We start from the raw sequence: 27,151 nt of genomic DNA on the forward strand, positions 1-27,151 counted from the left end.
TAGTAGGTAAGGATTGTAAGTACTGTTGCCAAGGGGGATGGTAACAATCTTCCATTGGGGGATACCCCTCTATCATTCCTGGCATATGGGCTCAGGAGGATCTTTAATCCAAAAGCACTATTCCCCACCGCAGGGCCTCCTTGAGTATCTAGGGGTGTGCTCAGAAAGGGGGTACCCGGAGTAGTTGAGGGAAAATCCAACACCAAAGTCTCCCTGGAACCCACCCTGGTTGTGCCCTATGTGGGTGAATAATCCCTTTGATGACTAGCTTCAGGCTCTTTGGTCCCTGTGGATGAATCCTGGGGATCTATAAATGAGGAGACCAGTGCATGTGGAGAGACTGCGTGGGAGTACCTTCTTTTAGTGTAGCCCGCGGGACTCACCGGTTCTAATGCTGGCGATTCCGGGCCAGGAGAGGAGGAAGCCGCCGAGCTGCTGTCATCAGGAGAGCGGGCATCCATCTGCTGCTCTCCCGCTGTCCGAGCCGAAGCCTGTGCACCTTCTACCTGTTGCCACGTGCGCGGGGAGGAAGCCGGCGCCATCTTGGGAACCGGAGAAGGAGCCGGCGAGGGATCCCTGATATAAGCTCATATGGAGGGGTGAGCGGACTGTTGCTGCGATGCAGGGGTAGGGGGATACCTCCCCACTCTTGCCTTACGTTGCTTACCCATGGGTAAGTAGATGTGCGCCCAGGATGCTGTGGATGGTGATCGGCATCTGCAGAGCACAGGATTCACACATCCATCGCTCTAGCCGGCCAGGCCACACCCCCTCCTTTATAATTCTTAATATAAATATCGGTAACTAATTCAACATTATAGAAGATCGCCTACTGCCACAACGGGAATGTTATTGTGTGCGTATGACCCTTTTTTTAATTATTAGATATGGATATTGCTGTAAAACTGTATGCCTTTTATGTTTTTGTTTGATGTTGTTATTATATTTCCCGGTTTCAGTTCTGTAGCTGTCTGTTTTTATTGGTTGCTAATAAAAACAAACAAAAAAAAAAAGACATGACATCCTAATACGTTATTTCTACTCCAAGATGATGCAGAAAATCGTAACAGGCGCAACAGTATTCGCATATGGGGGCTTCAAGAATCTGTTCCTAACTCGGTCCCCATTCTGCAGTTTGCTCTATTTTTGCCCCACTGTTACGGGCACCCCCAGATGTGGACCTAGAGATTGATAGAGTCCACAGGACATTAGGCCCACAGAGTAAAGATCCCCAGCGACCGAGGGATGTGCATTGCAGGATTCATTTTTACAGGACTAAAAAAGATATGCGCAAAGCTAGAGATGCAGAGCCTATTGAATATGCAGGTGCACGCCTTAAAATGCTTTCAGATTCGTCCAAGTTTACATTTGATCAACGGCAAGCCCTCAAGTCTCTATTTGTGGTTCGGAAAGAAAGAAATATACCGTATAGATGAGGTTATCCATTTCACTTGATTATACAGAAAGGTGGCAAAAATCAGTTGGCATTTCAATCGCCAATGTATTGAGCGAATATTATTGAGGATACCAGTGAATAGATGTTATGCAATATGCCTCATCCTCTTCCCCTACATGCTTGTGTGGGCCTTGGGCCTACCTGATTCATGTGCATGATGGGGTAGAGGTTCACTAGTATATACTTACCTATTTAAAGTCGCAGAAGTTCCTTTTGGAACTCTGATTTTATCTCTGTTGCTCCATGCTTGGTTTTTCTTTTCTTTTTTTTTTTACAGTCTTATATTGATGCTGTTTATGTGTTATAAAATGTTGGTTTGATATTTTTTTTTTGCATATATTTGGTCTCACAGATTCCCCTGGGCAGGATTAGATTTGATTGTTCACCTCCTCCTGCCAGAGACCGACACTTTACCCCACATAGGCCCACCGTCTATTTTGGACGGTAGTTTGTGACTTTTTGATCCCACCTTGGTTTTCACCCCACACACGAGAAGTTAGTTTTTTTTTAACTTTTGGGGTGGAATAAAAGTTCCAGTAATATCACAGAATACACTAACACATGAGGTCACAAGTACAAGAATTACAGATTGCAAACCTTTTTCTAATTCATTCAAAACTAAACATTGTGACAAGAGTTCTACTTTAATGACCTGTGACACCTTTTCATTGAATATTTTTAATTAAAAAAAAATAATTAATAAAAAAAAAAATGTAAAAATTTTGTAGCTGTATTTATGCTAAAGGGAATAATCAAATTGCATCAGCTTCTTCCAGATTTAACATAAACAGTTGGTCTTATTCTTACTGTTTCACAGCAGACATATTGTGAGACTTTACTTTAGCCGGAGCGAGCAGGTCATGGTTACAGTTGTGTTCAGAATAACAGCAGTGTGTTTAAACAAGTGAATAAAGCTCAAAATCCTTATAACTTTAATTTCTATATATGCAAATGCATTAGGAACCCTGCACATTCTATTCCAAATTAAAACATGAAGAAAAAAATGTATCACAGTAATACGGGCGGCGTATCCGGCGGATGGCGGCTTGGGACGTGTCTCTCCTAAACTCCCTGCCACCTGGGGGAATCCACCGGTTTCTTCAGCACATTAGTGCCTTATTGTACCTCCAGATGGGATCCAAAGGAAGGGGGATCCAGAAGAAAAAACCCGCCGGCAGGGGGAGCGCAGCAGACAGGCATGCCGGCTTGTTTTCCCCCGGCGCCCGCTCTGTGAGGGACCAGACCACAAAGCTGCGGCCTCTAGTAAATCCCGTGGCTGCGACTGAAGCAACAGGAGTGTGGACGCCTGGCAAGCTGACCAGAGGCTCCTCCACACTTACAGCTGCTACCGGGGCTATATTAGAGACTCATCTGCATACGCCCAGCATCCCTAATTCTCCAACCCGAAGCCCAACTACCCCTGCTGCTATGGAAAAGGTATCTCTTTCCTTGAATTCTTCTGTAATAGGTAAGGATGACTGGGACTGGAGGGCTCATCTTAGGGCCTTACCTACTAGACATGATCTAGAACAAAGTATTGGCAGGTTGGAAGCGAGCTGTAAATCAGAGTTCCAGACCATGCAGAGCTCCATTCAGCAAGTTACAGCTACCACGCTAACGTTGCAAAATGCCTATTCTGATCTTACTACTCAATTGGCAACCCACAGTACCATATTAGAAAGACATGAAGCTCAACTTAATACCTTATTTCTACTTTCTACTAAAAGATAATGCAGAAAATCGTAACAGGCGCAACAATTTTCGCATACGGGGGCTTCCAGAATCTGTTCCTAACTCGGTCCCCATTCTGCAGTTTGCTCTATTTTTGCCTCACTGTTAGGGACACCCCCAGATGTGGACCTAGAGATTGATAGAGTCCACAGGACATTAGGCCCACGGAGTAAAGATCCCCAGCGACTTAGGGATGTGCTTTGCAGGATTCATTTTTACAGTACTAAAGAAGATATAATGCGCAAAGCTAGAGATGCAGAGCCCATTGAATATGCAGGTGCAGGCCTTCAATTGCTATCAGATTTGTCCAAGTTTACATTGGATCAAGGGTGTGCCCTCAAGCCTCTACTTGTGGTTCTGAAAGAAAGAAATATACCCTATAGATGGGGTTATCCATTTCACTTGATTATACGCAAAGGTGGCAAAAATCATATCCTTGGATCTCCTACAGATCCTCCTCAGTTATTGATGGATTTGCAGCTTCCTCCTGTTACTCTATTGGAATGGCCATCAGCAATGCCTTCTCTATTAAGAAGCCTTTCTGTAGTTTCTACCTACCCTATGCAACATCTCTCACTTTCTGCACCTTGTATACCTCCAGAAGCTGATCTTATGGCTGGCACTGGCCTCCAGGAAGAGCCATCCCCTTCATGATATCTTTAAATCCTACTGAAGACACATCAATTTTACTATGGACATTTGGGTTCCAGTATTGGTAGATACACCTTTTTTGATATCTGTATATCTTTTTTGGTTCATTAATATATCTCTCCACTGGCATCCTAGAAATTTAGTGGAGCCATGAGTTGGCATTTCAATCGTCAATGTATTGAACGAATATTATTGAGGATACCAGTGAATAGATGTTATGTATTATGCCTCATCCTCTTCCCCTACATTCTTTGGTGGGCCTTGGGCCCACCTGATTCATGTGCATGATGGGTTGGAGGTTCACTAGTATATACTTACCTATTTAAAGTCCCGGAAGTTCCTTTTGGAACTCTGATTGTATCTCTGTTGCTCTATGCTTGGTTTTTCTTTCCTTTTTTTACAATCTTATATTGATGCTGTTTATATATTATATTATGTTGGTTTGATATTTTTTTTTTGCATAAAATTGGCCTCACAGATTCCCCCGGGCAGGATTAGATTTCATTGTTTTCCTCCTCCTGCCAGAGACCGACACTTTCCCCCATATAGGCCCACGGTCTATTTTGGATGGTAGTTTGTGACTTTTTGATCCCACCTTAGTTTTCACCCCACACACGAGAAGTTAAAAGTTTGTCTTGCCTGTCTCGTGACCCTTTTCCCTATCATCATGGCACCACCCACTACACGCACTCAAATTTCGAAATTTAGATCTCTCAACACCAAGGGCCTTAATAGTCCCAACAAGCGTTCTCAACTTTTTTTTTAACTTTTGGGGTAGAAAAAGTTCCAGTAATATCACAGAATACACTAACACATGAGGTCACAGGTACAAGAATTACAGATTTCAAACCTTTTTTTGCTTCATTCAAAACTAAACATTGTGACAAGAGTTCTACTTTAATGACCTGTGACATCTTTTCATTGAACATTTATAATAAAAAAAAAATCATATTTATAAAAAAAAAGGTAAAAATGTTGTAGCTTTTTTTTATGCTAAAGGGAATAATCAAATTGCATCAGCATCTTCCAGATTTAACATTAAACAGTTGGTCTTATTTTTACTGTTTCACAGCAGACATATTGTGAGACTTTACTTTAGCCAGAACGAGCAGGTCATGGTTATAGTTGTGTTCAGAATAACAGCAGTGTGTTTAAACAAGTGAATAAAGCTCAAAATCCTTATAATAACTTGAATTTAAATACTTGCAAATGCATTGGGAACCCTGCACATTCTATTCCAAATCAAAACATGAAGAAAAAAAATGTATCACGGTAATACGGGGGGGGGCGTGTCCGGCGGATGGCGGCTTAGGACGTGTCTCTCCTAAGCTACCTGCCACCTGGGGGAATCCACCGCTTTCCTCAGCACATTAGTGCCTTATTGTACCTCCAGATGGGTCCCAAAGGAAGGTGGACCCAGAAGAATAAACCCACTGGCAGCGGGAGCGCAGCAGACAGGTTTGCTGGCTTGTTTTCCCCCGGCGCCCACTCTGTGAGGGACCAGGCCCTCTAGTAAATCCCGTGGCTGCGACTGAAGCAACATGAATGCGGACGCCCGGCAAGCTGACCAGAGGCTCCTCCACAAATACAGCTGCTACCAGGGCTATATTAGAGGGTCATCTTCATACGGCCAGCATCCCTAACTCTCCAACCCGAAGCCCAACTACCCCTGCTGCTATGGAAAAGACATCTCTTTCCTTGAATTCTTCTGTAATAGGTAAGGATGACTGGGACTGGAGGGCTCATCTTAGGGCCCTACCCACTAGACATGATCTAGAACAAAGGATTGGCAGGTTGGAAGCGAGCTGTAAACCAGAGTTCCAGGCTATGCAGTGATCCCCAGCGACCGAGGGATGTGGATTGCAGGATTCATTTTTACAGGACTAAAGAGGATATTATGCGCAGAGCTAGAGATGAAGAGCCTATTGAATATGCAGGTGCACGCCTTCGAAAGCTTTCAGATTTTCCCAAGTTTACATTCAATCAACGGCGTGCCCTCAAGCCTCAACTTTTGGTTCTGAAAGAAAGAAATATACCCTATAGATGGGGTTATCCATTTCACTTGATTATACGCAAAGGTGGAAAAAATCAAATCCTTGGATCTCCTACGGATCCTCCTCAGTTATTTACGGATTTGCAGCTTCCTCCTGTTACTCTATTGGAATGGCCATCAGCAATGCCTTCTTTATATAGAAGCCCTTCTGTTGCTTCTATCTACCCTATGCAACATCCCTCACTTTCTACACCTTGTATACGTCCAAAAGCTGTAGCGGATCATATGGCTGGCACTGGCCTCCAGCCGGAGCCATCCCCTTCATGACATCTTTAAATCCTGTTGAAGATACTTCGATTTTACTTTGAACATTTGGGTTCCAGTATTGGTTGATATGCCTTTTCTTGATATCTGTATATCTTTTTTGGTTCCCTAATATATCTCTCCACTGGTATCCTAGAAAATTAGTGGAGCCATGAGTTGGCATTTAAATCGCCAATGTACTGAGCGAATATTATTGAGGATACCAGTAAATAGACGTTATGTAAAATGCCTCATCCTCTTCCCCAACATGCTTTGGTGGGCCTTGGACCCACCTGATTCATGTGCATGATGGGTTAGGGTTGACTAGTACATACTTACCTATTTAAAGTCCCTTTTGGAACTTTAAAGGACCCTCCAATAACAGCAGGGGTGCTCCCTTCCATGTTTGTTGTGGCAGGCAGTCGATTTGCTGTGTTTCACTGCATGCCACACAGGTAGCCATTGGCCTATATAAGGCCAGGGCATGTCTGCATTTACCACTCCTCACAGAGATTTCTTTTGGAACTCTGATTTTATCTCTGTTGTTCCATGCTTGGTTTTTCTTTCTTTTCTTTAGTCTTACATTGATGCTGTTTATATGTTTTATTATGTTGGTTTGATATTTTTTTTTGCATATATTTGGCCTCACAGATTCCCCCGGGCAGGATTAGATTTCATTGTTCACCTCCTCCTGCCAGAGACCGACACTTTCTCCCACATAGGCCCACTGTCTATTTTGGACGGTAGTTTGTGACTTTTTGATCCCACCTTAGTTTTCACCCCACACGCCAGAAGTTAGTCCGGCCTGCCTGTCTGGTGACCCCTTTCCTTATCCTCATGGCGCCACCCACTAGACATTCTCAAATTTTGAAATTTCGATTTCTCAACACCAAGGGCCTCAATAGTCCCAACAAGCGTTCTCAACTTTGTTTTTAGCTTTTGGGGTAGAATAAAAGTTCCAGTAATATCACAGAATACACTAACACATGAGGTCACAGGTACAAGAATTACAGATTTGAAACCTTTTTCTGCTTGCTTGCATTCAAAACTAAACATTGTGACAAGAGTTCTACTTTATTGACCTGTGACACCTTTTCATTAAATGTTTATAATAATAATAAATTCATAATTATTAAAAAAAAATGTAAAAATGTTGCAGCTGTTTTTATGGTACAGAGAATAATCAAATTGCATCAGCATTAGTGTTGTTGTTTGAATTCGGGTCGTCTTAATGTTCGACCCGAATATGGGCGTTCGAATTCGGGTGGACCCGACCCGAATTTTGTTGGATTCAAAGCCCTGAATTCAACCCTCCCACAATGCATAGGGACCTCCCCCATGATGCCTAGGGCCCTCCAATAACAGCAGGGATGCTCCCCTCCATGTTTGTTGTGGCAGGCAGTCGATTGGCTGTCTGTCACTGCATGCCACACAGGCAGCCATTGGCCTATATAAGGCCAGGGCGTGCCTACATTTACCACTCCTGACAGAGATTTGCTAGCATCACAACCTTTCTGTGCTGCTTGGCTTGCTTTGTCAAAGTAAAAAAGTGGTTTTCTTAGACTGTGTCACACTCACACTATTAGTCAGATAGATTGTTGGATTGTACTGTATTGGTGCAGTCCTGAAATCTCCTGTACTCAGATAGGTAGAGTGTTTCACAGACAGACAGACCAGACAGACAGACCAGACCGGACAGACAGGACAGACCAGACCAGACCAGACCGACAGACAGACAGGACAGACAGACCGGACGGACCAGACAGACTGGACGGGCCAGACAGACAGACAGACTGGACGGACCAGACAGACAGACAGACAGACCGGACGGACCAGACAGACAGACAGACCGGACCGACCAGACAGACAGACAGACCGGACGGACCAGACAGACAGACAGACAGACGGTCAGTGTGTTACATACACGCAGCCAGAGGCAGGGTAAAAAAAAATACAGATATTTCATTCTGATACCTCTTGCTATCAAAAAAGCCATAAAAATTTCTGTATTTCTGTTAAAAAAAATACTATTTCATTCTGATACCACTTGCAATCTCTCAAAATAAACAGAAAGTTTTCAGTATTTCTGTAAAAAAAATACAGATATTTCATTTTGACACTACTTGCAATCTATCAAAATAAACAGAAAAAATTCTGTATTTCTGTAAAAAAAAATACAGATATTTCATTTTGATAGCACATGCAATCTATCAACATAAACTTAAACATTTCTGTATTTCTGTAAAAAAAATACAGATATTTAATTCTGATCCTACTTGCGATCAAAAAAGGCAGAAAAACTTCTGTATTTGTGTAAAAAAAAAAATACAGATATTACAGAAAATTTTATGTATTTCTCTACTAAAAATACAAATATTTAATTATGAATCACACAGCTCCATTACAAGTGATATAGGTCTCAAAGTTGATAGAGGCAGAGGGCCCTGAGGGATGTGCTCGGTAAAAAAAATTACCCAGTTACACAGCTCCATTGCAAGTTATAGACCTCAGAGACAGAGTAGAGGTAGAGGGCCACTAGGGGGAGGAGTAGAAGGAGATGCCGAAGGCTGTGAATGTGCTCTTCCCATCAAGGTTTCAGCAGGCCGTGCAGCAGTTGACGACTAATCAGTACAATCTGTAGAGGGGATGTTGAAGTCATTGCCGATCCAAGCCTTATTCATTTTAACAAAAGTGATTTGGTCAACATTTTCTGCGGAGAGCCGAATCCGCTTGTCACTCACTACGCCCCCAGCTGCATTGAACGCTCTTTCAGATAATACACTTGCGGCTGGGCAGGCAAGGATCTGAATGGCATGTTCTGCCAGCTCCGGCCACTGCTCAAGCTTGGATACCCAGTAGCCCAGTAGGTCCTGGCTTTGCAGGTTGCAGATGTCCCATGTAGAGCTCAGGTATTCCTGCATCATGACTCAGTAGCGCTGCTGAGTGTCATTGGCAATTGCTGCACAACTGGCGGCTTGCTTACGCTGAAAAAAAGTCTGCATAGTTTGGTTTGGACGACCTCTACCGCTGCTGCCACCCATGCCGCCTAAGGCAGCTGTTTGGCTCCCATGGCTGGTGGAACTGCCATAAGGATCCCTGCTGCTGCTGCTGGCAGCCGGAAAGGCTGAGCACAAGTCCCTTACAAGCAATTCTTGGTAGTGCTGCATTTTAGGTGGGTTGTTGTATCTCAGGCTTGTAACATAGATCAAGTAATGTAGCAATCCAATAGTCATCAGTCTTTCATGTTTTCATGTGTTGTATGCGTGGATCTTTGGCTTTGCACTCCTGCATGAAGGCTGTCATGTGGCTCAAACTCCCCACAGCTGAGGTAATTCTGGACCCACACTCCTGTGGGTCGAACAGCAGCACAGGGTTGTCCTCCTCCTCCTCCTCCGCCTGGTCTTGCCATCCACGGAACATGCCGCCTTGTGTTTGGGTGGATGGATGCCATGTACCCTCAATATCCTCCTCTGCCCCTTGCTCCCCTTCTCTCATGCCTGCAATGTCCTCCTCATCCTCTTCCACCTCCTCCTTTTCCTTGATTTGTGGTGCACTATGCCTAGTAGGCACGCATGTCTGAGATGATGTTTTAAACGTCATCTCTTGATGCAACGTCTGCTGTGTCGTGTCCGAGATCCACCATCATCTGTTCCAGCTGGCATATGATGGGGATGGTGTCACTGACACAGGCCTGATCTCTGCTGATCTTCCTGGTCGCCTCTTCAAAAGTGCACCAGTCCTCAATTTGCAGCCACTCCTTAGGGCTGAAGAAAGGTAGTGTAGGTATACGTCTGAAACGAACTGACTGCGCCACGTAATCCACCACCGCTTTCTGTTATTCAGCAAGCTGCTGCAGCATGTAAAAGGTGGAATTCCAACGTGTGGCCACATCACAAATTAACAGGTTGAGATTTCACTGTAAATCCACCAATCTGGCACTGGCTGTGTACAACCAGCGGAAATGGGCTGACAACTTTCTAGCCTTCAGCAACAGCAGCTGGAGGCCTGGGTAATTCCTAAGGAAGCGCTGTACTATCGGGGTCATGACTTGAGCCAGGCAAGGTACGTGTGTGAGTTTCCCACAATGCAGGGCTGCCAGCAGATTGGCCTCGTTGTCACACACAACCTTGCTTGGCTGAAGTCTGTTGGGAGTTAGCCATATGTCCTCCTGCTTCCGCAAGGCACTTAGAATGGCTGCACCCCTGTAGCTGAGGGAACCCAGGCTTCGCAACCTCAGGACTGTGTGGCAACGTCTGAATTGTGCACCGAAATAGCAAACTGCAGGTTGTTGCTGAGGGTGAACAAATTCTGCCGAATGAGAGGTGCTGGGTCTCCATGGCAAAGTGTCCCTGGAGGAAGAGGTTGAGGCACAAGAGTCAAAGGAGGAGGAGGAAGTGGAGGTTGGTATGCAGGCCTTGCTGCAGCTGCATCTTCCCCTGCTGCCAAGTTACCCAGTGAGCTGTATAGGAAATACATCTTCCCACTCCATGCTTGCTCGACCAACTGTCGGTTGTCAGGTGCACCTTGACAGAAAATAAGTGCTGCAGGGCTATGGACACATTGCTCTGCACGTATTCCTGCAAAGCAGGAACACATTTTTCTGCAAAATACTGTCGCTTAGGCATAACGTACTGTGGGTTCGCGCAAAGGAATGCGTAACAGAATGCATTGGAGTCCACCAGCTGGTAAGGGCGGAGCTCTAACGCAATCAGCTATTTGGGCCATATTTCCTCTTGCACTCCAGCATCTAGGGGATGGAAGGTTGGATTCTGCTAATGCTAACCACAGAAAGATTGGACGATGGGGTAGAAGTTGTGGGGGATGGCAATGATGCCTGGTCTTGACTGCTAGCAATGCGGCAAACAACAGCTGATGACTGAAAAAGGTAATGCGCGGCTACATGCCCCACTCAAATTGCTGGCAGCAGCACGGGAACAGCACGGGAACAGCACGGCAACTTTGGTGGCAGAAGTAGGAAGATCAAGCAGTTTGAGCTTGCTTCTTTGGCGGAGGTGGTCGCACAGAGCTCTGTGCTTTGACCAGGTGTTCCCGCCAGGTTACCGGGTGGTGGCTTTTTAAATGTGTGCTCATGCAAGTTTGTTTGGGTTTTTGCCTCGTTTCAAGTGACAGGCAGCTTTGGATGATGGACCAACATGACTTGCCTCACTCGTACGTGAAGAATGCAGAGTGTGGGCAGCTTTTACCCTCCCTCTCCCCCATTGAGGGTGCTCTGCAACCTCCTCCTCCTCTTCTTCCTCCTCCTCCCCCTCCTCTTCTTCCTGCCTATGATGATCTCCTTGTTCGCCCCATGTCGAATTAAGGACATCATCATCATCATCAGAAGAGACAGTTTCCCTGCATGTGCCGAAAGGAAGGCGCGGCCTTTTGGAGCCAGTTTGAATTGGCTCGTCTGGCTCAGAGTGATCTTGTGAAAAGTAAGTAGGGGGAAAGCCTGTGAACTGACTCTCTTCGTCAGATGAGTGAAACAACTAAGCATCTTGAAGGAATGCTTGTAGCTCCGCGTCTCCAACCCCTCGGTGGGACTCCTCTACATACTGCTGTACACGTGACTTTCAAGCCGCTGACGAAGAACTAGGAGGAACAAGTGTATCATGGACTGTTTGGGACACCTGTAAGGTCTGTGTCTGGGATCAAGAGGGGCTACAATCACTTGACCCAGGCTGGGTCTTGTACTTCACTACCACTTGTGTGGTAATAATGGACGCCCACCAACACAAGCGCTTCTTGTTCTTGGGTCTGCAGCTAAAAACAAACCCAAACTGCTTTGCTTGCCACCCCTGCCAAAGCTGCCCTTTCCTCTTTGGCCGGACATTGTAGAAATTTTTTGTGTGGGTTGACACCCTGCAAAATATCACACTTTGCATTCTTCACGTACCAGTGAGGCAAGTCATAGTCGTCCATCGTCAGAAGCTGCATGTCACCACAGCTGTGCCTCAACAACCGCGGACTGCCACCATGAGCACCAGCTCCAGAGCACCTCTCGGCCCAGTTAGATGTTCACCTGTCTGGGCATTTTTTAATGTCCATAGTGATGACTATGGTCATCTGCAAACTGTGTGCTCAACACTTGAAACGAGGCAAAAACACAAACAAACTTAGAACAAGTTGCATGAGCACACATTTAAAAAGCCACCACGGGTAACCTGGCGGGAACACCTGGCACAGAGCTGTGTGCGACCATCTCCGCCCAAGAAGCAAGCTCGACCTGCTCGATCTTCATGCGCTGCCTTTTCTCCTTCTGTCACCAAAGTTACCCGTGCTGCTGCCAGCAATTTGAGTGGGGCATGTAGTCGAGCATTACCATTTTTTACATTGTAGCTAATATGCTTTACAAAGTGTAAATTTGTATAGTAAGTGGATTTTTTTTATTTGGGGGGGGGATGACACCAAAAATGCAAGTGCGCTGTGTGTGTTTTGTATGCAGCACTTTCCTTCAGTCGGGACGCTTGTAATATGCAGCACAGTATACAAGATATATACTGCAGTATACACTGCGTATGAATGTCTGTCTCTCAGTACAAGTGTGATACTGTGCATGCAGTCAGGGAGGGTACCCTGCCTCTGGCTACGTGTATGTAACACACTGACTATCTATCTAGCTAACAGTGAAACACTCTGAATACCTGAATACAGTAGATTTCAGGACTGCACCAATTCACTACAAGGAAGCAGCGGCCTTTTGGAGCCAGTTTGAAAAACCAACCTGGACCACCTGTTTATTCGGCTCACCGAGTTGCTGAGCCTAAAATGTCTGGTGATATGCAACATGTCCATGTCTGTTGGATTCAAAGCTGGTGAAGTGCTAGCGTACCCAATTCCTAATGTGCGCTGAGACATCATAGAAGGGAATTTCTACAGGGCCACACTGGCAGATGTGCACCAATTTTGCTCCCTGAGACGGAGCAAGGACGGGATTAGAGGTTGAGGCCATCACCTATATGGACAGTGTCAAAGCTGTAGCTATTGGAGATATGAATGGATGAACGAGATTCCAATCTGTCCCTACCTACTATGTAGCGAAACCACATGAAAGGGAATGGACTTGGCAGAATCATTGGGGAAAAAAGACCCTGTTGAGCTTGAGTCTAGTCTGGCATCTAGAGCTGGGTACTGGGCAGGCGGCAGCAGTAAGAGCAGGAAGAGTAACACAGCCATCCACACTACGTCTCAGGGCCCACCGTCACTGTAGGGACAGTGGGAATCTCATTCATCCCAATAGCTACACCTTTTACACTGTCAATTAAGGATGATGGCCTCAAGCTGTTGCTGCTGCCACCGCCTGCCCAGTACCCAGCTCTAGATGGCAGTCAACAATGCTGTCCTCACTCTGTCTCAGGGCCTGCTGCCTCCTCCTCATGGTGTTACTGCTGCTTGCCCACTGCCCAGTACCCAGCTCTAGATGCCAGACTAGACTCAAGCTCAACAGAGTGTTCTTTCCCCGCTGATTCTGGCAAGCCCGTTCCGTTTCATGTGGTTTCGCTACATAGTAGGTAGGGACAGATTGGAATCTCATTCATCCATTCATGTGTCCAATAGCTACAGCTTCTACACTGTCCATATAGGCAATGGCCTCAACCTCTGATGCCGTCCTTGCTCCTTCTCAGGGCCCACCACCTCCTCCTCATGCTGTAACTGATGCCGCCTGCCCAGTACCCTGCTCTGGATGCCAGTTACCAATGCTGTCCAGGATTCGTCTCAGGGCCCACCAACTCCTCATCCTGCTGTTGCCACCAGTCAGTACCCTATTCATAAATATGGCATTACAGCCATCTAGGTGGCATTGATGATGCACTAGACCCAGCTCTAGATGCCAGTTACCAATGCGTTCCCAACTCCGTCTCAGTGCACACCACCTCCTCCTCCTCCTGCTGCTGCCACCTGTCACTTGTAACTTATAACTGAGCTGTGTAGCTGGCTAATTTTTTGGATTGAAAGACCCCCCTCAGAGACCTGTGCCTGTACTCTAAAGCCTGTGTATGGCTTGTAACGGAGCGGTGAAACCTGGTGGCTAATTTTGGACCAAAGAAACCCCCTTGTGCTCCTCTCTGCCTCTACTCGGAGACCGTATAAGATCCGGCATGTTCCCTTGACTTCCTTATTTTTTCTTTTTACTTGTACAGTGTTGTGCAGAGCTGGGGGAGTCTTCACATGTCTTTTTAAATGCATTTATAGGCTGTAGAAGCTCTACACAGTCCAGAAAAACAACCCAAATTTTTCCCCTATTGACTTTGAGTTCAAATTCGACGTTCGATCACCCGAATAATTATGCATTATTCGACCGAACATCAAATCGAATAGTGAGGTATACGACCAACACTAATCAGCATCTTCCAGATTTAACATTAAACAGTTGGTCTTATTCTTACTGTTTCACAGCAGACATATTGTGAGACTTTACTTTAGCCGGAGCAAGCAGGTCATGGTTACAGTTGTAATCAGAATAACAGCAGTGTGTTTAAACAAGTGAATAAAGCTCAAAATCCTTATAATAACTTGAATTGTTCATACTTTCAAATGCATTGGGAACCCTGCACATTCCATTCCAAATCAAAACATGAAGAAAAAAATGTATCACGGTAATACGGGGGGCGTGTCCGGCAGATGGCAGCTTAGGACATGTCTCTCCTGAGCTCCCTGCCACCTGGGGGAATCCACCGCTTTCATCAGCACATTAGTGCCTTATTGTACCTCCAAATGGGTCCCAAAGGAAGGGGGACCTAGAGGAATAAACCTGCTGGCAGCGGGAGCGCAGCAGACAGGCTTGCCAGCTTGCTTTCCCCCGGCGCCCGTTCTGTGAGGGACCAGGCCGCAAGGCTGCGGCCTCTAGTAAATCCCGTGGCTGCAACTGAAGCAACAGGAGTGTGGACGCCCGGCAAGCTGACCAGCGGCACCGCCACAGTTACAGCTGCTACTGGGGCGATATTATAGGCTCATCTTCATACGGACAGCATCCCTAACTCTCCAACCCAACTACCTCTGGTGCTATAGAAAAGGCATCTCTTTCCTTGAATTCTTCTGTAATAGGTAAGGATGACTGGGACTGGAGGGCTCATCTTAGGGCCCTACCCACTAGACATGATCTAGAACAAAGTATTGGCAGGTTGGAAGCGAGCTGTAAATCAGAGTTCCAGGCTATGCAGTGCTCTATACAGCAAGTAACAGCTACCAGGCTTACATTGCAAAATGCCTATTACGATCTTACTACTCAAGTGGCAACCCACAGTACCATATTAGAAAGACATGAAGCTCAACTTAATACGTTATTTCTACTTCAAGATGATGCAGAAAATCGTAACAGACGCAATAATATTCGCATACGGGGGCTTCCAGAATCTGTTCCTAACTCAGGTCTCCATTCTGCTCTCAGGTTTGTCAAAGTTTACATTCAATCAACAGCGTGCCCTCAAGCCTCTACTTATGGTTCTGAAAGAAAGAAATATACCCTATGAATGGGGTTATCCATTTCACTTGATACACAGAGGTGGCAAAAATCATATCCTTCAATCTCCTATCGATCTTCCTCAGTTATTGATGAATTTGCAGCTTTCTCCTGTTACTCTATTGGAATGGCCATCAGCAATGCCAACTACCCTGTGCAACATCTCCCACTTTGAACACCTTGTATACCTCCAGAAGCTGATCATATGGCTGGCACTGGCCTCCAGGAAGAGCCATCCCCTTCATGACATCTTTAAATCCTGCTCAAGACACCTCAATTTTACTTTGGACATTTGGGTTCCAGTATTGGTAGATATGCCTTTTTTTGATATCTGTATATCTGTTTTGGTTCCTTAATATATCTCTCCACTGGAATCCTAGAAATTTAGTGGAGCCATGAGATGGCATTTTAATCACCAATGTATTGAGTGAATATTATTGAGGATACCAGTGAATAGATGTTATGTAATATGCCTCATCCTCTTCCCCTACATGCTTTGCTGGGCCTTTGGCCCACCTGATTCATGTGCATTATGGGTTGGAGGTTGACTAGTATATACCTACCTATTTAAAGTCCCAGAAGTTCCTTTTGGAACTCCAATTTTATCTCTGTTGTTCCATGCTTGGTTTTTCTTTCTTTTATTTACAGTCTTATATTGATGCTGTTTATATGTTATTATGTTGGTTTGATATGTTTTTTTTGCATATATTTGGCATCACAGATTCCCCCGGGCAGGATTAGATTTGATTGTTCACCTCCTCCCGCCAGAGACCGACATTTTCCCCCACATAGGCCCATCATCTATTTTGGACAGTAGTTTGTGACTTTTTGATCCCACCTTAGTTTTCACCGCACACGCGAGAAGTTAGCCCGGCCTGCCTGTCTTGTGACCCCTTTCCTTATCCTCATGGCGCCACCCAATACACATTCTCAAATTTTGAAATTTCGATCTCTCATCACCAAGGGCCTTAAAAGTCCCAACAAGCTTTGTCAACTATTATATGCCCAACATAAAGCTAGAATACAAATATTTTTTCAGGAGACCCTTACCAGACAAACCAGATCCCATCTCGATTGTAATCGTTACTATCCTATTACAGTTCTAACCCTGATTCTAAAACGAAAGGAGTCTCTATATCATTCTATAAATTAAATTGCTAGAAGTTCAAATCATAGATACCCATTCTGACCCACAGGGCAGATATTTAATCCTTAAAATTTCACCTAGCACTTAATTGGCATCCAGCTGCTTCAAAGATTCTTGCCCCTGGTCTGATCATTTCACGATGATGTTGACTCTCCAAATCCCGCAAGTAGGACCTAGCAAATGGACCTGGAAGTGTAATGATTCATTATTAAAGGACTCTCTATGTGCTGCAGCAGTCCTAGATACAACAGCTAATTTTCTAGGGGATCATTCCTCAGACACCATATCTCTCCCGATACAATGGTAAGCTATGAAAGCAGTCCCTAAGGGAGGTCCTACAGCATGGAGCTAGACTTAAGAAAACTAGGACTCAGGACATCAAACTTACGTCTGATAAGATACGCTTGTTTGAACAGTTGCATAAGCAAAACATGGCTCCTGATGTATTTTTGAAACTGACAGCAGCAAGGACGCATCTACTTGAATTATATGACTTAACACACCAGCGTTATAGAGACCGCTTACATAAACAGGTACATCAGTATGGGGATAAAGGTGTCAGGTTATTGGAGCATGGCTTGCACCCGCGTACACCTGCCACATTTATCCACTCTATATGGAATTCCACCGGTAACCTGACATCTATCCCTGAAGACATCTTCATAATTATTACTCTAATTTATATCAACTAAACCCGGACCCAATATCACCACCCTCTCTAGAGCAATATATATTGGAAATGGCCCTTTCAGAACTAAATTCAGAGGCAATAACCTTTTTAGAAACTCTGTTTACTGAAGAGGAGGTTAGTAACCTCGATAACAAGCAACTCCACCGGTAAAAACTCAGGACCCCATGGATTTACTCGATTTTATAAGATACGCGCTCTTTCTTTAGTTCCTTTCTTGACTAGGGTGTTCTCTTCCATATCAACAAACTCTCTTTTTCCACCACAAAGCCTTGAAGCACATATTAGTATTATCCCTAAACCAGGCAAGGACCATACTGCATGTTCTAACTATAGACTTATATCCCTGATAAATGTGGATGTTAAATTGTTCTCTAAAATGATAACAAATAGGTTATCTTATCACATGCCATTCTTAATTCATAAGGATCAAATGGGATTAATAAATGGGAGGAGGCGAGAGATAATACCAATAAAAGTATTTTATTGTCTCAATATGCTCATGCCACCCATACCCGTGTGCCTACTCTAAGTTGACACGGAGAAAGCCTTTGATAGGGTCAGTTGGCAATTCCTGTACTCATCACTAAGGCAAATAGGCCTTGGTTCTACTATGATTGCAAGAATATCAGCACTTTATTCCTTATCAGGAATTATACATTATAAATTGTCATTATACGCACATGATCTGCTTCTTTATATTTCATTACCCCACATTACTATCCACGCTATCTTGTCGGAGTTTGAGAAATTCAGCCTTTTGAGTAATTTGAAGGTTATTCACTTAAAATCTGGGATCCTTAACATTACACTAGATACTAACCAAATGTCATCTCTTGGAGCAAACACTTCTTTTAAAATATGCAAAGAGGCGATTAAATATTTAGGTGTGAGGATAACCTCCAACCCCTCTAATTTGTCCTCTTACAATTACCCCTCTTTATAGTAAACTCCAATCTGAACTTCAGAAATATACCTCTCTACGGCTGGGTTGGTTTGCACAGGTCAATACTCTTAAAATGTATGTACTTCCAAAGTTATTGTACCTGTTTCAAACAGTCCCAATTTATATACCAGCCAATTATTTACGTAAATTGCATAGTCTAGTTCGCCATTTTTTGTGGCGGTCAAAGTGCCCCCGGTTGGCATTCCATACACTGGCCAAACCAAAGGCCAGAGGGGGGGTAGGGGTTCCCGGTGGACTTACATCGTATTCCTGTTCAACAGTCAGATAGATGCTGGCGCTGCTATACACAAAGAGCAACACTACTTCATATATGGTGGGAATGCCACTTAAATTTCACTTTTGGGAGTCAGTAATTCACTTGTTTAATAGGTGTACTGGGTCCTCGGTCTCGAATATTACCAAAGTAACACTTCTTTCAATGATCCCGGGCTCTCTTTAACTTATTAAGAAAGGCCTCCTAGTCATTTTCTCACAGCCGCTAAGACCTTGATCGCTCAATCTTGGAAACAAGTGTTTCTTTTATTGGGTTGGGTTTTAGAACTCGAGAAAATATGTCATATGGAAATGCTAGTGGCAGAGGATAATGACTGCACAGCACAATGTAAGTTGACATAGTCCGCATGGGACTGGTTTAAGGAATCCCCTCAGATTCAATTACATTTATGCTAAGACATGTTGGTCATAGATTTTTATGGTCCTAATGTTGAAAGCTGTCACCTAAATGTTTTCCTTATTTCCCTTTAGAATATTTTCCCTATCTACCCACTCTATCCCACTTCCCCCCTTGTTATATTTTTGCATGATTGTTAATAATTATCAATGTCAATTAAGGGTCCAGATTATAGGAGGCTCTAATGTATATACTGACGAGTTGGCGATACTCTTCGCTATTGGGTTAATTTTCCCCCCCCTTTTTATTATAATTGAGGGGCAACACGATATGTACTATAGGCACCAGGTTCTGGGTCTGTAACTGGTTTTATCTCAAGATGTTTGTTGGATCCTGATGCTATATTGTAAACTCTGTTGTTTTTTCTTAACATACGATTGTTACATGTATTTTTGTGATATGTGGAAATTTTTATGAAAACGAATAAAGATAAATTGTATCATATTTGTTTTATTCCTTTACAATAAAATAGGAAACATATAAAGAACTGGAAAAAATGATAGGTTGCTCAGCTAAATGATCTCAAATGCTTCAATTGGGCAACAAAAACCTGAAAGATGTGGAAGAAAATGGAAAACTACAATTTGATTGGATCGAATGAAATCATGCTTCATAATATAGTAAGTTGCCAAGCCTAATGTAAAAATGACATTTTGAAAAAAGGACAGAAGAACGGCTCTTTAAGTTAGCTGAAGTGCTTTTGAATATACTAAAGCTATACAAAGCTCATCTACAAATAATAGATGTGCAAATAAATGCATACAATTCTATCTCAAAATACAGTATGACCAATTAATGCTCCATTTCCTGACGCGTTATACCAAAAAGGCAAAGTCCTGCTACTACATCCTGGCTGTACAGTTCCTTTGAGTCCTAGTAAAAGTCTTTACTTTGAAAATCAACTCCATAATCATCTTCAATCTGAGGGACCACACAGCCATCCATTGTCCTTCCCTTCCCTCATTAACTTATTTTATCAACCTTCCATGTGCCTCATATTCACACATTTCGCATTCAATCGCATCACATCTCAATCCTACCAATACACTCTCAAATCTCCCCTAAAGAAGTCTTTATGGCAAAATTGGTCATACCTGTATTTTGAGCTAAGATTGTATGCATTTAATTTGCATGTCTATTATTTGTAGTTGAGATCTGTATAGCTTTAAAATATTCAATATAACTGACCTTTTCTTAAAAACACTACTGTTGCCTTAAAGAGCCATTCTTCTGTTCTTTTTTCAATATGAATAGAAGAATAACCAAAATGGCAAAGACTCAGCAAATGATCAGCTCCAGGAAGATCAAGGGTCTTAAGTTACATTTGAGTATTGTTACACTTAGAAGACACCTATGTGAAGCTACAAGCAAGAAGCCCCTGCAAAACCCCAATGTTGAAAAGAAGACAGGAAGAGTTTACAGTTTGCCAAAGAACAGATTGAACAGACTGGGCTAAAGAGAAATCATGCAACATTTTGTGGACTGATGAAAGCACGATTGTTCGTTTTTGGGTCTAGGGGCCACAGACAGTTTGTAAGATGACCCCCAAACCACTGAATTTAAGCCGCAATACACTGTGAATATAGGGAACCATGGTGGCACAAGCATCATGATACCGGAAAGTTTCTCATACCACAGTGTTGGGCCTATTTATTGCATACCAAGAATCATGGATCAATTTGAATACATCAATCAAAATACTTGAAGAGGTCATACTGCCTTATGCTGAGGAAACAATTAAAAAAAATCTTAAAATTAATTTTTATTTATTTAAAATCTAAAATTTAAAATAAAAAGTCTAAAATTAAATTCTAAAAAAAATTAAAACGTTTTATCAAGACAACGACCCCCAAACACATCAGTTAATAAGCAACATCTTGGTTCCAAACTAACAGGAGTGGCCAGCCCAATCCCCGGTCCTTAATCCAATAGAAAACTTGTGGGGTGACATGAAAATGCTGTTTCTGAGGCAAAACCAAGAAATGCAGAAGAACCAATCATCTTGGTTTGGAATACCTGTTAACAGGTGCCAGAAGTTAGCTGACTCAACATGCAACACAGATGTGAAGCAGTGGTGATTACACAACTAAATATTAGTTCAGTAATTCAAAGAAAAGCAAAATCTCAAACATTGAATATTGGAGTTTGTAAGGAATGTAGGCACTACTATTTTTTTTGAACAGCCTTTCTTCACTTTCTGTACAATACAAATTTAAATTTTTTTCTTCATTTGTAATAGATTGTGCAGTGTTCCCAATGCATTTGTGTGTATGGAAACAAAAGCTATTATTCACTTTCTTAAACATACCGCTATTATTCAGAAAACAACTGTACATGACATAGAAAATATTTTTTTGGCAATCTGCAGGCTATAGTTTTTGACCCATACATTTTACCAACACAGGAAAGAAAACTTTTATTCCTTTGATTGCATTCTCATTACGTACACAATGACAGCCATGCAGCAAGAATTCTCAGAAACTGCAGTGGCAACTTCCAAGTTTTCTTATGAAAATGTTCTCCTTTAAAATAGGAAAAAACATCAGAGATGTTTCCATAACACGGTTGGCTAGGCAATTTTAAATTTTCTGCGCACGTACAGCTCAGACAAAAGCTAGATTTACCCCCAGGCTGAAAGTTAGGAGCTATGGACCTTGTTGCCCAGAGGGCAAAACATGTTAACATACGATGACATGAATATTTGAGCAAATCCTGATTCCACAAATGTTAAAAAAAATGTATATAAACTATTCTGTCATTTAAAAACCCTGTAAAGAAAAGAATTAGTACCTAACTTTTATGTCGCTGTGCCTTCCACAAATCTTCTCTCTCTTAAAGAGAGAATGAAGAATCTTCAGCATCCAGAAAACTTTCAGGGGTATGGGATGTCTAGTAACCCCCTGAGCTTTGTAGTTGTACCAGCTTGTTGATACTGCTGTGTCCAGTAATGACATGGCAATCAACCACTGGAACCAGAGAATCAAATGGGGAAGGATTAGACCCCTTGTTGAATTTTTTATTGCTGTCTGTGTCACTTTTGGGTAAATTCAATCCTTTTTTTTGTCCTAGTTACGCTGTCAAAAAGACAGAAAGTGATTGAAAATCCAACAATCTGAGTTTCTATTATAACAATTGAGTAGTGAGAATCCTCTAATAGGGACACTAGTTCTGGGAACAATTCTGGAACAGAACATTTTGATTACTTTAAATTCAGTCTCTTATTTCATGTCTATTGTACAAGAATACAAGGGAGATCTTCCTAGTTGGGTGTAAATGGTTAACACCTGATAGGGATTTTACCCTTTCCAACTCTATACATAGCAATACAAAATTGGCTAAACATACATACCTCTACTTTTTTTAAAAAAAAGTTAAAAAAAAGAGAAATCAAAAAAAAAGAAGACTATGGCCTTATTTTTAGTCTTGCACAGCTGTTCAAGCTCCTCTCCTGTACTGAATTCCAAAAGGTAGCTGGACGACAGTTGATTGGTCCACGGTTAGTGCAACACTATTGCTCTGTGAAGAGATGTACTTAAGAATCTAAAATAATATTACATTTGCTTTGACTTTCACTCCTCACCATATTCTGTAGAATGAAAATGGAGTTAACTAGTATTTTATGTCATCAACCTAAATATAGATTACAAAGTGGAAATAAAATGATTATAGTTCTTAAAAATGGAAAGCTGAAACGTTTTGATTGTATAAGTATCCTCTTTTGCTGGAATCCATCTGTGTTCTACTAAAGCATGTTCTAATTAAACTTGACCTCACAATAAATTTGACTGGAATTTTTTAAAGATTATAACAAAACAGTGTCATGAAGACTTAAGAACAACCTGTTATCTGTTTGTTTGTTTCTTTATAATTATATATAGACATAGGTAAAGAAATAAAATAAATAAATAATAAGTCCAACGGTCTGGTGCAGAATTAGCAGCATATGAGATAATAAGCAGCAGAGAATGGATTTAAGGTTAGGAGAGAATCAGAAGCCATGATAATGTATTACAACCTTCTAACAACTTTAGTAATGAAAGGGGCAGCCAAAAATATCAACCACTCTGGATTTTGAAAGGAACATATGGATTCTGACAGTCTGGTCTGCTTATAAAGCTGCCCAGATCATTTTTGCCAAATGTGGAAGCTTCCTACAGACATTTATTTGCAAACAGAAGGTTACAAATCCAAAAGGACTTTCTGAGATTTTCTTCTGTCAAAAATGCCACTAAAATATTATTATTCCTGCTGTAACCTGTGGCTTGGCAGGTAGGAAAGATTAGTAGGAGTTTACTAAAGTTCACATCGACCTGCACATAGCACCCTCCCAATCACTAAAAGTCACATAACACAGTTAAGTTCTAAATGATGCAAATATATGGAAGATACAATATGTTTGATTCAAAATTACAAAACCTTAGATATACTACAAAAAACGTGGAATGAACTCACCCTGTTTGGGTCAACCAATTGTGAATTACCCTAAAGTCACTTTCCTTAGTTTAAGTCATACAATTTTACAAACAGTTCAATATCAAATGTCATAGACAAAACTTACTCTGCCAATTCCTCCAAGCTGCGGTATATGTCATCATCGTTCTCTGCTGTGTCTTCTGAGGGAAAGGGCCTGCAAGAAACATAACACATGATATATACAGGGAAAAGAAGGGGAAGAGCCAAGTTTAAGGGGTTAATAGACAGTAATATATAAATGAAGGTATGCAAATATATATAGATCTGTGGAGGTGAAGTCAACATGTCACAGACCAGACATTAGGGATTAGCACTGCAGCATGACTATACAATATCTGAATCTGACCACTTATTTATGGTGCATTGATCAGCAGAAACAGTTGTTTGCACTCAATGTGAGTACACATTACCAAAATTAGAATACTTATTACCAAAAATAGAAAAGTACGTACAAAAGTTCCCAAACGTGGACTCCATCTAAACCACTAATTATATAGGTACCTCACACACAAATGCACTGTAATGTGCATCCTCCTATAATCCCCAACCCTACAGTGCTATAGAGCTTCAGTGCCTACAGTACTAATAGAGATTACGTTTTAAACCCTGCTGCTCTGCAAAGACTACCCTGCCTCCTACCACCTATTTGTATTACCAACACCATCACCTTACTACTTTAAGCACAAACACCTCTCTTTTTTTCCCATCTGCTGCCACAACAACGGCAAACGTTTAATCAATTTATTTTTTTTTTCTTCTAGCTGTTGTGTGTAAAAGTAAATTTATTGGATCATTGTGCCTGTTTTACTACTGTACAAGTACACAAGTAAACCATGGAACAGCTGCTTTCATTTTTTTAATAATACAGTCCAAGTTCTTGCTTCATATAAACAAAAACTATTTGTTACAGCTTCTCAATGGAAATCCCTCCACCCCCCATGAGAAAGGAAGGGAGAAAGTCATTGTCAGGTTCCCAAGGGTATTAATATGGATTCTAAAGCTCACACTTAGATGAGCAGTACAATTACGACATAAATTCACAGAAAGGAATGATGAACCTGTAAAAAAGTGACGCTCTGAGTGGAGATGAGAGAGGTGAGGGGAGTGATGTCCTAAGAGAATACTCTGATGGTTTACAAAGGATTTGCAAAGCTTTGACAAGCCTACAAGGTTGGTCTCTGTGGCAGCAACCTTGACCTGGATTCTCCCAGTACCATGTTCATCATCCTCGGATACCTGCTCATCAGATCATCACACAGGGAAATGTCTGCAGATCCTTTCCTTCCAGTAAAACGCACAGACTGCAGAGAACCCTTTCCAGATCAGTTCACTAAACCCATCCACAGAGAGAAGGAAAAGTATTTTCAACTATGATGGACAGTGCCAGACACAAGGCCCGAAACATGAAACTGGGTGATACAAAAGGAAACCCTCTACACCGCTGACGTTCTAGAATTTCCTACAATAAAAGGAAAAAGAAATCACCACATCATGAACTTCCCAGTTCCCAGTTTTATGCAAAAGAAAAAGTAGTTTTGATCTTTGAGTGCTTCTCATTCAGCAGAAGTATTTTTTTGTTTGAGTGCTTTTCAACAGTATTTTTAAAATGTTTATGAAGTATCAAAAACTATATTTAAAAATGTAAGGCGAGACAGCGATATCCTGCAAACAGAATGAAGAAGCCTTTATTTGGCTATCTCTTTTAAGGCTTTAGAAGTATCCACAGTGCCCAGTAAGGGATGAATTCTTGCAGGTTGTTGCAGCAGGAGATCCATCTGGAGTTTATCAAACCTCTCCCCTGGAGTTTGGCCAAAAACATGTACAGGTAAATTACTCCACCCAAAACAGCTTGTTTCCACTATAAATAAAGAGATGATGAAAAATCTGTTGGCTTTTCACTGGGTAACAAAGCCTGAAGTAATCATTTTGATAAATTTCATGAAAAGCCTATGCTTTTATAAATACGGGGGAATATCAGTTTAACTTTCCCGAATAGAGACCAAACTGTACTATCTGTTACCTGGCCAAACTGAGTAAATTCTCTGTATTTTTAGATATTTGCTCTCCCTGGTGGCAGGGCGTCCTGCTGGCTTTCTCACGGACATCTCCATATTTTATAACTCCAGCACTGACATGTGCGCTGTGGCGGAAAGTAGGATGACTGTACTAAGTTTAGGATGACTGTACTGTGTGTGAGTGGTCAGGTGCGTGCTAGCTGGAGGAAGGAAGCATAGCAGTATTACTATGTACTAGCGGTATTACCAGTACCCAGGAATTATAAAAAGAAGATAACAGATATAGCAACTAATTTAATTTATTCACCTGTGGTATCATGTGATGCAATAGAATGTCTACAACGTGGTATGCATGATTTCTTCATTGTCAGAATACTACGATGTCTTTGTAGCAAGTATGCACATATTTTATTTCCAAAATAGTCAAAAGTCCAAAAACATTTGTAGCTAAAATAAAATGAAATATTGCATATTTTTGACTGCCCTTCTGAAAATGACCCATTGGCTACAGAGATCAATAGCACATGCTCCTAATAACTCTCATGACTTAGCAGGGACTTTTCCAGTCTTCTTGTTCTTAGCAAGAAATATGGCTGGGCACTTCCTCTCATGTCATGTCCAGGAAAGCCATTTAAACCTGCTCAGTTAACTTAGAAGTTTCCCAAGCAAAAAAACTTTGTGATTTACAGATGTTTGACCTCAGCCTTTCTTGAGCAGGGGAGCGATCTAAAGCCTGGGACACTTGTGGAGGTTGCTCTAGTGCAGGCATGTCCAAAGCAGCCTCTATCAAAAAATCAGTATTATGTGGCCCGCCAGCACTGTTGACCACAATATAAAATTCAAGCGTACAAAAAAGCTACTTTATATTTCATTGGAGGTGATCAACCGCCTTGCAATTATCGCCAGGACGGGAGTCCCCATGCGTGCACAGGGAATCCCCTACGTCATTATAGTGGGTGTGTGCTATGTGGGACCCGCACGGACCACGCCCACTGATTCCAAGAACGTGCTTTGCACATAGCCCGCACTGACACCAGACTCTGTGCACAGGGAACCCCTCACATCACCCTAGTAGGCTTGTGCTGTGCGGGACCTGCACAAATCACACCCACACTAACCCCGAGTACGTGCTGTATGGTCAGCCCCCACACATTTTCACCTCACCAAATCAAAAACATTTTACCTTACCAAGTTTAGACACCCCTGCTCTAGTGAATACTGGGTTTTATCTTAAACCAGCGGTCGCCAAGAAAATTCTGGTGGTCCGCGGACCACATCCTCTGTACAAATCCCAAGCTTATGGAAGTGGCCGCCTGTCTCTGGACATAACCCGCCCAATCTCCCATCGCATGCTCAGATCTGCGATGGGAGTGGGCGGGGTTATGTCATGATGACATCACTACGGGGAGGTTTCTCCCCCTTTGATTGACGCCGAGCTCCCCACGCATGCGCGGTCAGGAGCCGGTAGTTTTAGTTGTCCGCCAGACTGAAAAGGTTGGTAACCACTGTCAGACCTTAAGCCTCTATCTTTTCTGGTAAAGTAAAATAAAATACAGTTATCACTCACCCCCACCACTAGCCAGCACTCTTTTCTCTA

At 42.6% G+C, this 27,151-nt stretch overlaps 1 protein-coding gene across 6 annotated transcripts in view; it reads right to left on the reverse strand.

Annotated features, from left to right (window-relative positions):
- Positions 1-27,151, reverse strand: part of VAV2 (vav guanine nucleotide exchange factor 2) — a 158,284-nt gene that overhangs the window by 52,435 nt on the left and 78,698 nt on the right. For all 6 annotated transcript variants that reach the window (XM_072431112.1, XM_072431113.1, XM_072431117.1 and 3 more), the window contains exon 4: positions 23,625-23,693. In XM_072431112.1, coding sequence (XP_072287213.1) covers positions 23,625-23,693 — 69 coding nt within the window. The remainder of the gene's footprint in view (positions 1-23,624; positions 23,694-27,151) is intronic.

The sequence above is a fragment of the Pyxicephalus adspersus genome, chromosome Z (genome assembly GCF_032062135.1).
Source record: "Pyxicephalus adspersus chromosome Z, UCB_Pads_2.0, whole genome shotgun sequence".
Classification (NCBI taxonomy): domain Eukaryota; kingdom Metazoa; phylum Chordata; class Amphibia; order Anura; family Pyxicephalidae; genus Pyxicephalus; species Pyxicephalus adspersus.